This window comes from Aristolochia californica, unplaced genomic scaffold (genome assembly GCF_029961685.1).
Source record: "Aristolochia californica isolate CCGP_79_NKW_82.1479 unplaced genomic scaffold, dmAriCali1.0.hap1 SCAF_7, whole genome shotgun sequence".
NCBI classification, from domain to species: Eukaryota; Viridiplantae; Streptophyta; class Magnoliopsida; order Piperales; family Aristolochiaceae; genus Aristolochia; species Aristolochia californica.
In genome coordinates this window covers 33,798,021-33,813,836 of record NW_027182268.1, presented here as the reverse complement: position 1 = coordinate 33,813,836, position 15,816 = coordinate 33,798,021, and the positions used below count along the sequence as shown (strand labels likewise).

Here is a 15,816-nt window from a genome sequence, read left to right as displayed (position 1 = left end):
GACTTGTAGGGAAAACCTTACATGAGTAATTTTTTGGTTCTATATCCTTATATAAATGGATGGGTAGAACTTAGCATGGTCAACCAGGTAAAAATTGCCAGCCTACATGTGGTGGGATTAACCCATCTAATGGACGATGTTTACCAAATCACTCGGCAGCTGCCATATTAGTGCAAAAACCATGTTCATCAACCTAATTTGCTTACATATTGATTGGCCTGTGCTTGTGCTTTTGTTTGGGTTGTTGCTGACAAGGGATTTGTAATAAGGAATTAAGAATGAACAGGTTGAGAGTATTGGCCATCCTTGTCTTCATCTATGACCTGCCATGAAGAAAGTTGACTACTGTTGGTAATCAGATGGCCATCCTTGTCTTCATCTTACTTGAAAGCTTGTTGTATCGTGCTGTGATTTAGTTTAACATTTATGGAGAAACTATATTTTGAGGAGAGTTGTAATCTAGTTGAACCTGTCTTTCTAGCTCCTGATGCTAGGCAGTATACTATTCTTTTTAATTTTTTTGAGATGGATGGAATTTTATAAAAAGTGTGCATAAAATACAAAGAGTACATAAAAGTGTAAAAAGATGAGCTTTAGGGAGAAAAGGAGAGAAAAGAGTGAAAAATAGAGAGAGAGGGAAAACAAGAGTGCATGGAACTGCATTCCTATAGGGCAGAAATCAAGGCTCCCTTTTCCGTTATATACCACTTACGTTTACTGGCTTAGGAAAGTTACAAAAATGCTCCTCACAGCTTAAAACCTTTACTCCTAGAATACTATTCAGAATTCTATCAAATTTGAAACTAATGCTCCTAACATGAAACTTATATTGCTGCTATTTTACAAGGTACATTCCAGAACGGTGAAAAGACCAAAATACCCTTACATATATTTTAACACCTCCCTCGAGCTAGAGCGTATATGTCAAGAAGCCCTAGCTTATTATAAAAGATTCCAAATTCTTTTTTCCCCTAGGCTTTGGTGAAAATATCACCAATCTGATTAGTTGACTGAACATGAGGATTTGCCACTGCTCTACTCATTATTGTATCATGAATGAAGTGACGGTCTACTTTGACATGCTTTTTGATCTTTAAATACTGGGTTAGCAATAAAAATTGCTTCTTGATTATCACATTTCATAGTGATGGCCTATTTGTTCAGAAAACTCAACTCTTGCAATATGGATTTGACTCGCATTAGCTCACTAACTGGACGAGCTATAAATTCGTATTCAGCTTTTGCTTTGGAATGGACCACTGCATTTTTTTTCTTACTTTTCCAACTAACTAAGTTGCCACCAACAAAAACACAATAGCCAGTGGTAGATTTTTAATCTAGTTTTCATCCCACATAATCTGCATTGGAATATACCTCTAGTTTCGAGCAATCATGGAGTCTATATAGCAGACTTTTTCCTGGTGCCCCCTTTGGTATCATAATATTCTGAGCTGCTTCCAAATGAACCTTTCGAGGACACTCCATAAACTCGTTGACCATAATTACAACAAATGATATATCTGGATGCGTAATAGTAGCATAAATCAGCATATCTATTAGCCTTTAAGTACATATATTCATGGAGATTATGATTTACTTCCATTGGAGTCTATGCAGTTGACCCTAGTAAGCCATATTCATATAACATATCTATCACGTATTACCTCTATGCCAAAATAACCACAGCTTTAGTTTTGGCAACCCCAATCCCTAAAAAGTACTTCAGTGACCCTAAGTCTTTAACTTGGAGTGTCTTGCAAGATGTACTTTCACCTCTTCAATTCCTTGCTATCACTTCTTGATAATATTATATCATCCACATAGACAAGTAGTACCACAATACCATTTTGTCTCTTAATATAAACAAAGATGGTCACAATGATTGCTAGAAAAACCCAATGGCATAATTATTTTGCTAAATTTGTCAAACCATGCTCTGGGACTCTACTTGGGACCATAAATTGCCTTTTTAATCTACACATCTTTTTAGTCTACCCTAAGCAATATACCCAAGAGGTTGCTCTATATAGACTTCTTCATCCAAGTATTCATGTAATAAGCATTTTTAATATCTAATTGATATAGAGACCATTCATTGGTCATTGCCACTGAAACAAGAATTTGAATAGAACACAATCATGCTACAAGAGAAAAAGACTTAAACACATCAACTCCATAGGTTTGGGTATATCCTTTAGCAACAAGGCAAGACTTTATAGCTTTCAATAAATCCTTCAACTTTATACTTCACCATATATAGCCAACAACAACCCACAATTGCAGCACAAGGAGGCAAATCACATAACATCTATGTTCCTTGGTCGATTAGAATCGCTAGATTCATAGCTTGCTTCCATACAAGAGATAATGCTTCTTGCTTTGAGGAAAGAATTGTACACAAAGACAATGATAGAGAAAATTTTGTAAAAGACCCGGATAATGAGTCAAATTAAACAAATCCAGAAAGATGCAAGTCACTTTTTTCAGGATCCTCAAATTGAGAAGATGGCAGAGAGTTAGGATCTCAAATCAATGAACTCAAATCAAAGGGATTGACAACTCAACTCCATTTCTATGAGTTGGGAGCAACTCATAGATCCTATACGACCTATTCTGATATCATGTTTAAATTTTAAAGGAGAAATTGTATTTATTGGATGTGTAGAATGAGTACATTGAAGCTCTATTTATAATAAAGAAAACAAAGTAAAAGTAAGCTACCCAAGTCCTAATTATACCCAAAGTATAACACTTAAAGATAAGACCTAAAAAAAATAAACAACTATTACATGAATACATAACTAGTACCACAATTTTTTTTTTTTGCGTATGAGACTTCTTGTCATGAGACTCATAAAAAACTCCGTTAGATTAATTTTGTGATTGTGAAATTACTTTAGGACTTATCTTTAAGTGTTAGAGTTTGGGTGTAATTGGTACAAGGGTAGTTTAATTATAATTAGAGTCTACTACTTTCCTCTATTATAAATAGAGGTGCACTTTGATTACAACAAGTCAATGAAGCATTTCTCTTGGAGGCCAATAATGCAGGGCATGGCAGTAAAGAGAGAAAAATATTTGGAATTCCCCTATGAATATTGTTGCATACCATGAACTGAATGTAAGATAATACCTAATCATTAACTCCGCAAGTTTTTGGGTGGGGTGGGGGGTGTAGTGGAATGAGCAAACTCTGCCTACTCTTTTGTAAATTCAGTGTTTTTTCTATACGCAGGGCCATTCTCTGTAAAATTGATTCCGAAATATGTTTCAGTGCCATTTTAAAAAAAAATGAGATACCGTTTCACAACCTTATTGTCAATTTGAAAAACCGTTGCTATGCTTGTCCTGTCCATAAAACTGGTCAAATGTCTTTGGAAGGTTGCAGTGGCAGCTATTCACTGGGCTATTTGATGCAAATTCAACAGATTATTTCACAAACCCCCCAAGTCCCCCCATGTATTCACTTCTGTACTTCGTATTTTTTAATGCAAACTAATCTGAAGTTTTGAAAAAATATATCGAGCAATAGTCTTAAAGGTTCAGTTTCAATCCCAGTATCTGTTACAATATCGTCTTCTATTTTTGTTTCAAAGAGAAGTTGTCGCAAGCAGAACAACCATTATTATATTGCAAAAGCTGTCTTCTTTTTTGCGCTTTATGATTGGTCATAGAGATGCTTCTGACGTTCGTCATGTCAGGTACTTAGATGGAAATGCTCAGTTTTATCGCCAGACAATATTGTTGGGTTTCTTTCCTAATCCAGGTATAAGACCATTTCTTGGTAGCATTATATGACTCATATGTCTTCAGATATTCCTATTAAAAAATGTTTCTGTTAAGGAATAGTCCTACATGGATTAGTGAGTACAAAGATCTTGAGTTTATTAGTTTGGAAAGAGGTTTCCTGAGTGGGCTAATCTATTTGGGATGGGCCTTAGACCCAACTTCACATGGTATAAGAGTTGGTATTCATATGTAGGCTTCCACCTAAACTATCCACATATAGAGCCACAAAAAAAGATGGCCTACACGTGTGGGGGAGTGTTAAGGAATAGTCCTACATGGATTAGTGAGTACAAAGATCTTGAGTTTATTAGTTTGGGAAGAGGTTTCCTAAGTGGGCTAGTCTATTTGGGATGGGCCTTGGACCCAACTTCACAATTTCCATATACTAATTCATTTGTTTAAAGTGGCCCAAGGATTTTGGATGTTTTATCAACGAACCAGATCAATTCGTTGTTAAAATTTGAGGGACCATTGTGTAATAGCCCATCTATACTTTTCTCCTTGAAGTTGTCTGATATGCTGTTTGCTATGCCTGTTCGATTTATAAATTTTTTTGTATAGATTATGGAAGTTGCAGTAGTAGGCCTCGATAGACATTGCAAATTGTGAAAGTGAATGCAAAATTTACTGACAATAAATATGAAATTACTAAGAACTTGCATATGTTAGTGTTGCTATGTCCTATTACCAGTGGATATTGATCTCGTTTTTTTTTTTCGTCTTGTTTTCATATGCCATTCTTTCTCAGAAATTAATGCTCTGTTCAATCAGCGTTGTGTTAACTACCTTGGGAAGGTATGGCACTGATGAATTATACCCTAACTTTTCAGTCATGATCTTTAACTTTTTTCTGTTTCTCAGATGAAGTTGGTATCAGAATATAAAGGTGTTCTTCATAAAGTCTTACTTCAAGTTAGGCAGGTAACATATTCATACATATGCTGATTCAGATTATTGAGTAAAAACCTTCAAAACCACAAATTGGCTTTGACTCTGTTGTCATTATGTAGTCATTTCTTTGTTGTTGGTATTAGCTGACCAATGAGCTTGTCATTACACAGATCTAGTTGTTTCGTATGGTTTATCATGTCAATTGTGTCCTTGTGATTTAGTCTTGAATTTTTGTTCCTTTTGTAAAAATGTAACAACTAAAAAATTTGCCCTGCATCCGTTTTTATTTTTGTTAAGATTTGAGTGGTGTAGGTGATGAAATAGAGTGCACTCATCAAAGCTTATGAATACAGACATTGAAAGAAAGTTTTTCCTTTTGGCATTAGCAATTGTCATGTATTCAGTTCTTGTAATCTGTAGATATGTGTAAGTTGCTCATAGTGGTAATTAGATTATGACCCACTGTAGAATAGCTTCATAGCTAATTTGAGATTTAGAAATCCTTGCTATGGTAGAAGTTATGTTGGAAGTTATCTTCTTCTTTGAGACCTCAACAACTAATCTCTTTCTGTGTCTGTCTTTTTCTTTTTTTCACCTTAATCTCTAATGTTTAAAAATCTTATTCCCTTGGAGGGTTGAGCGAAGAGTTAGCCAAATACTCTTGTAGGTATGTATGTTGAAGTTTATTAACTAATTCAATGATCAGGAGAAATTGTAGTCTAGTTGTTAGCATAAGTTTCCCAAATTTTTATGGGCATGTCCACTGAAACCACGTTATTAGCAACCAACTCTTCCATGCTATTGATTAACCAGCTTATGACAAATATGTCCTCCTTTAGCCACTTTTGGTAGGTGTCTTCTCATTAGTAGACGGAGGTGGCTTAGTCAGGTGTCCAGCAAGATCTCTAAGAATAAAAATTTTTTGGACCTGCTGGAACCATGAGAGATTTATCTTTAAAAAATTTTTCTTGCTGAGTTAAGAGATTAAACTCAAGGATTTGTTTAAACTCTCTGCCATGGTTGGCTAGAAAACCAGAAAATTTGAATCCTAAAATACTTGAAGCAACTTATGAATACAAAAGATGTGGCCTACTGCTACAAAAAAGGCCAACTTGTATCAGCTAGAAGGCAAGATCTTGTATCAGTATTGCAACAATACTCTTGCATGAAAAACTTGACGTGCATTTCATCCATGAGTTTTTTTAATTCATGCAGGGGCAGGCTTCAAACCACAACGATTTTAACAAGAGAACAGCCATGAAAATATATATTATCTACATGTAACAAGTATTGCAGCAATCAGAGACTTAAGTAAGGACTAAAACCAAACCCTAATTTAGGGTTTCAAGCAACAAAAACTGGCTATAGGAGCACGAGGCTGCAAGTTCAAATTCAGCTAAGAAAAGGAGTCTTCTAATTCCTACAAGTCATTAACAAACCCGAAAAATCAGACTTTGATGTAATGACGAAATTAGACTGAAAAAATTAGAATTCAATGTTCTCTAATCCTAGCTTAACAAGAATAAACATGCATATAGAAGACTGAATGATATGCTTTTTAAACTCTCGACTCAATTCTGGATTTTTTCTGAGAAAAAAAAGAGGTCTTGCTGGTACTTTTCTGGCTAAGGTGTGGCTGGAATTTGAATGCTGCTTTCTGGTTTTCATGCAGCCTCTTGATGTCCTCCCTTCTAGCTTGTAGTGGAGATTTAGAGCAGCTTATTTGAAACCCTAGAGAGCCTGCTTTAATACCATATTAGATTCTAGGGTTTCATTCCTTGACTGGGCTTGTTGTGGTGGAGAAGGAGAAGAAAACCAGAAGACAAAATAAGAGAGGAGGAGAACATGTGAAGAAGATACTAGGAAAACCAAGGTGTAAGTGGATCTCTTGGATTTGTCGGTTGACTTCAAACATCCAATTAGTATTGGTCAAGCCTTATAATGTAGGTCTCATTTGACTTGACAGGAGTTTCACTTTGATTAGACCTCATGATTTTAATGTTTAATCACTTCTTCCAGCAGAAGCAGGTGGTGTGTTCAGAAGTCACAATGGAGACCCTATTCTTTCTTATGCTGGTCCAGTGGGCATTGCCGATTCTAATACTGCTGAAGTTAGTGTTCTATTGTTCGGCCTCCAAATCTTCAAGGATCGTCTCCATGGCAAGTTAATCATTGAAGGCAACCCGAAGACTATTATTAGTTGGTGTTCCAAAGACAGCTTCCCCCCTTGGCGCCATTGGCCAATCACTGATAGTATTGCTAACATTGTATCTTCTATTCATTGTAATTGGAATCTTATTCCTAGATCAGCCAACTCTTTGGCTGATAAATTGGCAAAATTCGGAACTTCCCAGCAATCTCTCATTGTTTGGGAAGGCTTCCCTCCTTTGTAAATTGCTCTTTTGAGCTTTTGTCTTAATAAAAATCAGCATCAATTAAAAAAAATTGTTTAATCACTGCTTGAGTTCTAGACCCTTTATCAAGGTTCAGATTTAGTGATCAATTTTTGTGTCTACAGTAATAAAGTCATCTCCTTTGGGAATGGCTCTAATAGTAGTTGTAGTAATGCTTTGCCTTTCTTTTTGACATGTACTAGTGGAGAATACTCCAAAGTCCAATCTCCAGCAGACCAGCAACTTTGTGCCTACATCTTACAATTTAACCTTTCTTATTAATGCTTATCAACTAAAAAAAATTTTGTCTAGGGAGAGAGATCTTTGTTGTTTATAACGTGAAACAGTTTGTCTAGAGTTGTTTGTGTGAAGCTTTTTTTCTTTTAACCAATTCAGAATGTTAGGCAAGCTCTTGCCATGTTGCGTTTATTATGTTCTTTTGCTTCTTTTACACGAGTTATTGTGAGTTGTATTTCATGTTGAGGTCGTAATCTTTTTATTGGTTATTTGTAGGTTTACGAACGATTTGATGCTGCTTCAGTTACTGGGGCTGATGATGCCCGCTTTGACTTTTTTGCAAAGAAGGTGAAATGATATTATCTTAATTTTTATATTTTAACTTCTATATGTCCTAAATATATTGCTTGTTCCATATTACATGCTTATATAACTATTTCTTAAAAGTTTGCCTAGTCAAATGGGAGACATCTTTTATCAGGTATGAAGCTCTCAATTTCTTATTATGGGGTGTTCTATCCCATTGCGATGGGCTTAGTCAATTTGTTGCTTTTCTTTGGTTTTTTCATATACAATCCATTGTTGTGTCTCTTATTCTCTTAGGCAAAGTCCATTCAGAAAAACAAGAAATTTGGATTTTATGAGTGAAAATGAAGAATCGCCTTATTTTAAAAAAAGAGGGAAATTTTATTAAGCCAAAAGGCTAAAAGAAAGAGGCAGGCCAAAGGAAAACAAGAGAAACATTACCTCTTACTTGGGGGATGTTGTTCTCACTACTTGCTTCTTGATTAATAGGATGCCCTCTTTTGAGCTTTGGAGTAAAATACCTTTACAAATTCTCAAGCCTAGTGATGAACTGTTTCATCTTTGTCCTCATGTATTTGGATTTGTATGTTATGTCCATCTACTTGGTCCATCTTTTGATAAAATAACTCCTCACTCAGTCAAGTGTGTCTTCTTGGGTTATTCCTGTACTAAAAAAGGGTAAGTGTTACCATCCAGCAACCTAGAAAACTGTTGTGTTTGAAGATTGTACGTTCATTGAAGATGTCCCATATTCCTCACAATTTGCTGAGTTTGGTACCTCTCAACTCGCACGAGGTAGATGATTGTGTACCTTAACCTGTGGAAGATGTTCCTTGTGTAGTTCCAGTTGTTGTCTCACCAACACCATAGCCATTGCAAGTCTATAAACGCGGACTTCTTCCACGGTTATCCCATAGAGACCCTCTCTTCCAGTTGCACTATTGTTTTCCTCATCTACGTTCCTAAGGTAAATAATATAAACCTACCTGTCTCACATCCTTCTCTCCTACAAAAAGCTTTGTCTTATCCTCCTTGAAAATAGGTAATGGATGTAGAGATGGAAGCTCTAATTGATAGGGTAACATAGATAGTATGCGACCCCAAGCTTGCAGTGGAGTTCACATGGTGTCTCAGTGTCCCCACAAAAATAAAATTCTTCATGTGGAGTGCTTGCCGCAACAAGATTCTCTCTGTTGACAATCTCAGAATTCGTGGCCAACTCGGAGTTGACCCCATCTACCCTTTCTGCCATGCAAATGAAGAAACTGTTAGCCACCTGCCCCTTCTCTTGGGGGATTTGGACGTCAATAATTAGCTCCATCTCTGCTTCCCAGAGGACTTGGCCGCCACCTGCCGCATGCTTGCGGGACTCCTATCCCCGGTCTTGGAAAATTGATGATCTCTACTTTATCTGTATTCATCCCTTGGGGTCTTTGACTAGAGCGCAATCAAAGAAGGTTCAATGCCAAATTCAGCACTCAAGATAGAGTCATTGAAACCATCTCATGCAATATTGTTACTTGGCTTCACTCTCGAAAAGCCTTCTCCCCTTTCTCGGGATCATCCATCAGAAATAATTGGAGGTGCCTTGCCCAACTCCACACTTCTTCGAAGCCCCCTATCATCTGTGAGTGGACCCCGCCACCTGTTGGTGTCCTTAAGTTGAATTTTGACGGATCTTCTCTCGGTAACCCTGGTTTAGCGAGTTTTGGTGGCGTGATTCGTGATTCTCTTGGGAACCAGATCATCTCCTTCTCCGACCCTCTCGATATTGTGGACTCCACAACGGTTGAGCTTCAAAGTCTTCTTAATGGACTTCTTGTTTTTCGTCATCATTGCTTCGGGCCAATCTTGATCGAGGGAGACTCTAAGGTGGTGATCGGCTGGTGTGAGAATGCCTCTTCATCTCCATGGCACCATTGGGATGCCTTTTTTGAAATTTTGGATATTGTCAATATTTTTTATTGTTTTTGGTCTCATTCCGAGATCAGCAAATTTTGTGGCTGATGCTTTAGCCAAGCAAGGAGCCTCCTTGCAATCTCTTGTTGTCAGGAGTTAGCTCCTCTTTTTTTGCTCTCTTAATAAAATCACATTTCATAAAAAAAAAAACATAGATAGTATGCAACCCACCACCAGATGCTGCTATTGTTGGGTTTCATTGGGTTTACACAATAAACTATAAGGTTGATGGTTCTATAAAAATAAATAAAGCTTAACTTGGTGTAAAAGGGTACACGCAAACCTTTCGAATGGATGTCTTTGAGACTTTTTCACCAATTGCACACCTTTCATCAGTTCATATTTTGATGTTTGTAGCTGTGAATAAGGTCTGGCCATTGTTCCAATTGGATATTAAAAATGCATTCGTGTATGGTTATCTGGCCGAGGAAGTTTGTATGGAGCAACTTTTTGGCTATGTTGCTTTTGGGGTGACAGGAAAATATGTAGACTGCATAAATCTATCTACTACCTCAAGCAGAACCAGAGAGTTTGGTTCAAAATATTCAAGTAGTAATGTTATTGGGGTTCCAAGAAGTAATCGTGATCCCTCGTTGTTTGTCTTAAAGAAATCTTCTAGAATTGTACTGCGAATTATATACATTGATGACATTCTACTATTAGGGAGTGATTCGAAGGGCATTGAAGACATCAAAAGACATCTTACAAAACATTTTCAAATCAAGGATTCAGGTTCCCTTGTTGAAAATATGTTACTGATATACTTTTTGAGTATGTTTTGTTGGAAGCTAAGCCTGTCAAGATGCCAATGGTGGTAAATTACAGTCTCCATGTATTGTTGAGCTTATTTATTCTACAATGATTAGATCTAACATATCATTTGTAGTGAGCATGGTCAGCCAATTTATGGAGCATCCAAGGAAGATACATTAAGAACCCATGCATAAGATATTACGATATTTGAAGGGATCACAAGGGGTTGTTGTACGCACGACATACTCACATGCAGAATAGTGGATATTCTTATGCAGATTGTGTCGGGTCTAAATTGGATGAAAAATGTTCCTCGGGATACTATCTTCGTTGGTCAAAACATGGTTGGTTGGAAAAGCGATCAACAAAATGTTGTCACTCGCTTTATTGCAGAAGTAGAGCACTGAGCCGTGGCTCACACACTGAGTGAACTTCTGTGGGTCAGGTTTGTGATACAAGAGCTGGGTTTTCCTACTAAAGAAGCTATGAAGATGTTTTATGACAATCTGGTTGCAGTTTTCATTGCCAGTAACTCAGTGTTTCATGAACTGACAAAACGTATAGAAGTTGGCTATCAATTTGTTCGTGATGCAGTAATGCGTGATTTTGTAATTACTCATTACGTCAAGTCCGTGTATCAGTACAGATAAAATGTATAGAAGTTGGCTATCATTTTGTTCATGATGCAGCAATGCATGATTTTGTAATTACTCCATACGTCAAGTCCGTGTATCAGCTTGTTGATGTCTCTACTAAAGCCTTGGGGAAGAAAGAATTTGGCAATTTTTGTAACAAGTTGGGGCTTTTGGATATATACATTCTAGCTTGAGAGAGAGGGAGGGGGGGAATTGTTTTTTTCCCCTCTCATATGTCCCTCTTGAATATTGAGAAATAGAGAAAGAAAGAAAAAAAAGAGAAAGGAAAGTTAGAAGAGTCTGCATTGAGGAGCACCTCTCATTGAGTCTGAATCCAGACCCTTAGTCTTCTTATAAACTCACTTAAGTTGTCATCGTACAAAAAAGACATATGCCCCTGTGTCTAGCACTCTGACTGCACATCAGAATGACAATGGAAATTGAACCAAATAGTGCTAACGTAAGACACTAGCTAACAGGTAAAGTCTATTATTAGAGTTTCTATCTAAGTTTTTTGTTGGAATCCTTTCTTTTTCAGTTTAGCAAGTGATAATTCAGTGGTTATTGTGTAATTGGAATCTCATTCTTAGATCAGCCAACTCTTTGGCTGATAAATTGGCAAAATTCGGAACTTCCCAGCAATCTCTCATTGTTTGGGAAGGCTTCCCTCCCTTGTAATATGCTCTCTTGAGCTTTTGCATTAATAAAAATCAGCATAATTTCAAAAAATAAATAAAAATCAGTGGTTATTGTGGAACTACAATAGAAATCTGGAACTAAACTACACTCTTCAATCTATCTTCCTTGCCTGGCATCTTCCAATATTTATTGTCTCAATACTTAGTGGGTCGCATGAAGATGCTTGGCTTTGCCCCATGGAGGAGTTAAATGACATCCCCTGTTCAGTGGAGATTGAAGCTCGTATGTTGCATTATCCTTTCACTAGCATGTGGATGTTGTCCCTTGGGAACGGCCCTCCTCAATTTCTTCAAATTGAACTTAGATGCAAGTTCAATTGGGAACCTGGGGCCATCAGGATGCGGTGGTGCTGAACTTAAAGGATTTACAAGCATGATGAAGCTGAACTTAGATCTCTCCTATCTGCGCTAAAATTATGCAAGCAGCGATTTTAAGACAGGAGGGTAATCATTGAAGGGGATTCTGCTCTAGTCAAAGGATGATGCTCGAAGAAGGATAGCGGCCCTTGGTGTTTTGTTCATCTTCTAGATCAAATTTTTACCATTAGTAGTGACCTGGATGTTTCGTGGTCTCATGTTTGAAGATCCACTAATGGCCTTTCCAATAAGCTTTCTAAAGAGGGGGTTAATCTTCAATAGCTTGTTGTTGATCCCTGTTAGCTGTTTGTTTTCTCTTTATAAAGATTTCACTCTTTAAAAAAAAAAAACATTTGTAGTTGAGAAGTTTAGTCCTGGAAAACTTATTTAAGTCTATAGTTGTTTTAATGTCTATTAATAGGTGAATCCTGTTGAACTTTGTCTTAAGTTTTGAATAATTAATATTGGTTTTCATTTTGGTTGTTGGAGCACCATTACTTCTCTTTCTTTGTTCTGAGAACAATTTCTTAAGAGGCTTTCTTCCCTTGTGCAAGCTACTGAGTAGAACATGTAAGTTCAAGTTCTTCTCTTTGTACTTCAAAAACAGGAAGTCCTTAGTTTTTTTTTTTTTTTTGTTGTAATGTGCAATTCTCTAATCAGCCATTGCTACACCATGTGCACCCCCTGTATTCTATGCATATGCTCATAATTTTCTTCTGGCTTTTCTTAGTAGTTGAATTTTCGAAATGGAGGTATATAATAGGTCATATTTTGATTTTGATGTTCTTCTTCTCGTAGGTATTCCCCAAAATTAAGGATTCGATTCAGGTAATTTGCCATCAAAAGTAAAATAACTTAATTGTCTCGAATTGATTTATAACAAATATTCTATTTTGTATATTATCTTTATGTCATTTGTGATAAATTTGAAATTCATGTAGGGTGGAGTTTTACTGTTTATCAGCTCAATACTTTGAGTTTGTGAGGCTACGGAATTTTTTGAAGGCACAGAATGCTTCTTTCTGTTCTCTCATGGAGTGAGATTCCATCCTTTGCTTTTTTATTCTATGATTTACTCATCTCTTTAGTGATCATATCACCAACAAAGTGAAGGGTAAAACTTATTAAACTCTTGTATGCTACTTCGTTCTAGCCACACAAAGCAAAGTGATATATCGCGTGCAAGAAGCAATTTTTTTCATGGTAAACAGAAGATCATGCTGTACACTGAGAGAGCTTACTTTTATTACAGATATAAGGTAATTTCCTCTGCTCAAATATGCTGTGAATTAAAGGAAAAGCTGTTTATGAAATAACAAGAAATTGTTAAGCTCATTAATTTCTTTTTTTTTTGGAAAAGCAGATTCGTGGTGTTAAGAATTTAATCATCTACTCTCTTCCAGAGAGAAAAGAGTTTTACCCTGAGGTATTAGTCTTATAGAACCCTATTTTTCTTGTTTATTTTGAAAGTTGCTGGGTACTGAAAGATTTGAATGCCTGTCAATTCATTCTCTTCCAGATTTTGAATATGGTGGAAGACTCAACTGACATGAGTTGCACTGTTCTCTTCATACCCTTTGATAAACTCCGGGTATGATATTTTCTGTGTCAGTTGTACGAGTTTTTCTCTTTTTCTTCTCCTTTTTCCTTGTACCTGTTCTTTGCGTACATCATCACTCTCTTCAGACTTAGAAAACCATCTTAAAAGATGGGAAACATAAGGAATTTAGGGTTATACCCATGCTGACGTCTGTGTATACTTTCAGCTTGAAAGAATTGTTGGAACGCCTGCAACAAAAAGGATGTTGTCATCCAATAAGGATATGTTTGTCTTCTGTTGATACCATGAGAAAACAAGGGAAGAGTTCAGTGCGGCAAGTTCAGAATTTTGTATCGATAAAGCTGCCGAAGTTGGTGGCAAGCCCTTGATCACCTGGTTCAGAAAATTGGTATTCAGAAGAGAAATAGTTCTATTGGTGAGTGTGGAGTTCTTCTGTTATCATAGGGGGTCTGGTACCTAGCTATGCCAAGGAGAAATAGACTGGATTGGAGTTAAATCATTATGTTTTAATAAGTTTGAGGAAGAGGGCTGTGGGCGAGTTTTTAAAACTTTTTACTTCTTGGTATATGTGTCCCACGAATGTGAATATATACGTGGGAATTTTATGTATTTATTAAGTAGGCCTTTAAAGCAGGTAAAGAGGAGATGAGAACTACAAATATTTGGTCTGAAAATAGAATATTACTGTAAAGTGTAAACTGAATAGGCATTCATTTTTTTTATTTTTTTATTAGTTTTATCTTTTTTATTTAAACCTCTAATTCTGCTCAAATATCGTCTTTGTTTGTTAGAAAAGAAAATCTTATATATTTGCTAGTTATATGGCTGTTCCCGTCTTAAAAGGTCATCTGTAAAATTGAACGAAAACTTGTGTCGGACATGCCAGTTGAATTCGGTCTACGTTAATGAAGGGATAAATTTAGGGATAATCGGGCTAGTGAAAAGGTGAGGAACCTTGGCCTTGCTGTCTCAAAACGAAGAATTCTCGGTGAATATACTAATCTTCATCTTCATCAATTCGGATGAAAGCTATGAGCCATGAAAAAACTGTTTTAACGAACTTGAGAAATATGATGGGAAACAATGAAAGAAAATATTTTGGAATTTACAATTAAGTATTTCTAGAGTATGGAGATAAAGAGTTGAATGTTTATAGCTTTTTATGTCGAGATAATAGGATTTTGCAATAGTTGAATAACTAAAATTGCTGTAAAAACTTGTTTTATCAAGTTTTATTTGTATTTTGAGCGATGAATATGAAAACTATTCTTTTGTTGTGGGTCGTAATGGTTATTTGACAGGACATGTGCTAGAAATTAACTATGTATTTTTTTTTATTTTAATATGACAGAATAACTTTGAAATGTTTTTTCTCCAGCCTCTTTGCCCCCCCCTCTTTCTCATCGACATTTCACCATTTTATTACTTAAATTAAAATAAATAAACATAAAATAGACATTGTTATTTGTTGGAAGACATCTCGAAGTGACATCAAGGTAAATATTTTCCCCACATCAAGAAGGTGGCAAAAGATGTATCAAGCCAATAGGGAGATAAGTTTTTTTTATCTTTATTCTTTATCTCCTTTGATGACATAGTTGCCGAGTATTTAATCTCTGAAAATGGTTCAAGAGATAAATGATTTTTGTATAGAAGCTTTGAAGGACATACGTCTTGGTTTAAACGATGTTATGATAATGCTTATTTTGCATTGGGTTTGCAAGTTTGATTCCTATTGATCAAAATTAGTTATGTTGGTGATATTTTGCATAAAAAGTAGATGTTATTTTTTGGACGTTATATAAAATCAAACTCTATCCTTCTCTAATCCGTATGATCAAAGAGTATCACTTTCTTGGTTTTATGAATTGTTTTAAATCGGTTGTTGTGCTGCATTGAAAAATAGCTTGGTAAGTTTTTTTTTTTGGAGCATTACCGAGTCTTAAGTTTTTTTTATATAATAAATCTTGCATTGGTAGAAGTTACCGAGCCTTAAGTAGGTTTTTTCCTATCCTCCACGTTGAGGTAATTGGTGGATTTTCTTGCCCAAAGATTCCAAGAAAAAAGGGCAAGTTAAAGTGTTTCCTTTGGATTGAGAGTTGGCACCCAGTGAAGAAGGAAAGTTCCTTCTTTAGATCACCTTTCCAACTATGAATTTTTGTCTTTCCAGCCTTCTCAAAATCCTTGATAGTTGGAAAGATCTCAAAATTGTTGTGATTTGCTTTGTTTGAGTATCC

The 15,816-nt window shown here is 36.1% G+C and overlaps 1 protein-coding gene across 1 annotated transcript in view; it reads left to right on the top strand.

Annotated features, from left to right (window-relative positions):
* LOC137937341 (protein NUCLEOLAR FACTOR 1-like) overlaps window positions 1-14,277 on the top strand; it is a 58,235-nt gene extending 43,958 nt beyond the window's left edge. Inside the window, 11 exon segments of the mRNA XM_068782409.1 lie at window positions 3,702-3,766; window positions 4,538-4,584; window positions 4,651-4,710; window positions 7,587-7,658; window positions 12,817-12,846; window positions 12,960-12,986; window positions 12,988-13,055; window positions 13,172-13,277; window positions 13,382-13,444; window positions 13,538-13,609; window positions 13,785-14,277. Of these exon segments, the coding sequence (XP_068638510.1) occupies window positions 3,702-3,766; window positions 4,538-4,584; window positions 4,651-4,710; window positions 7,587-7,658; window positions 12,817-12,846; window positions 12,960-12,986; window positions 12,988-13,055; window positions 13,172-13,277; window positions 13,382-13,444; window positions 13,538-13,609; window positions 13,785-13,859 (685 nt within the window). The 3' untranslated portion in view covers window positions 13,860-14,277.
* The last annotated feature ends 1,539 nt before the right edge of the window (window positions 14,278-15,816 follow it).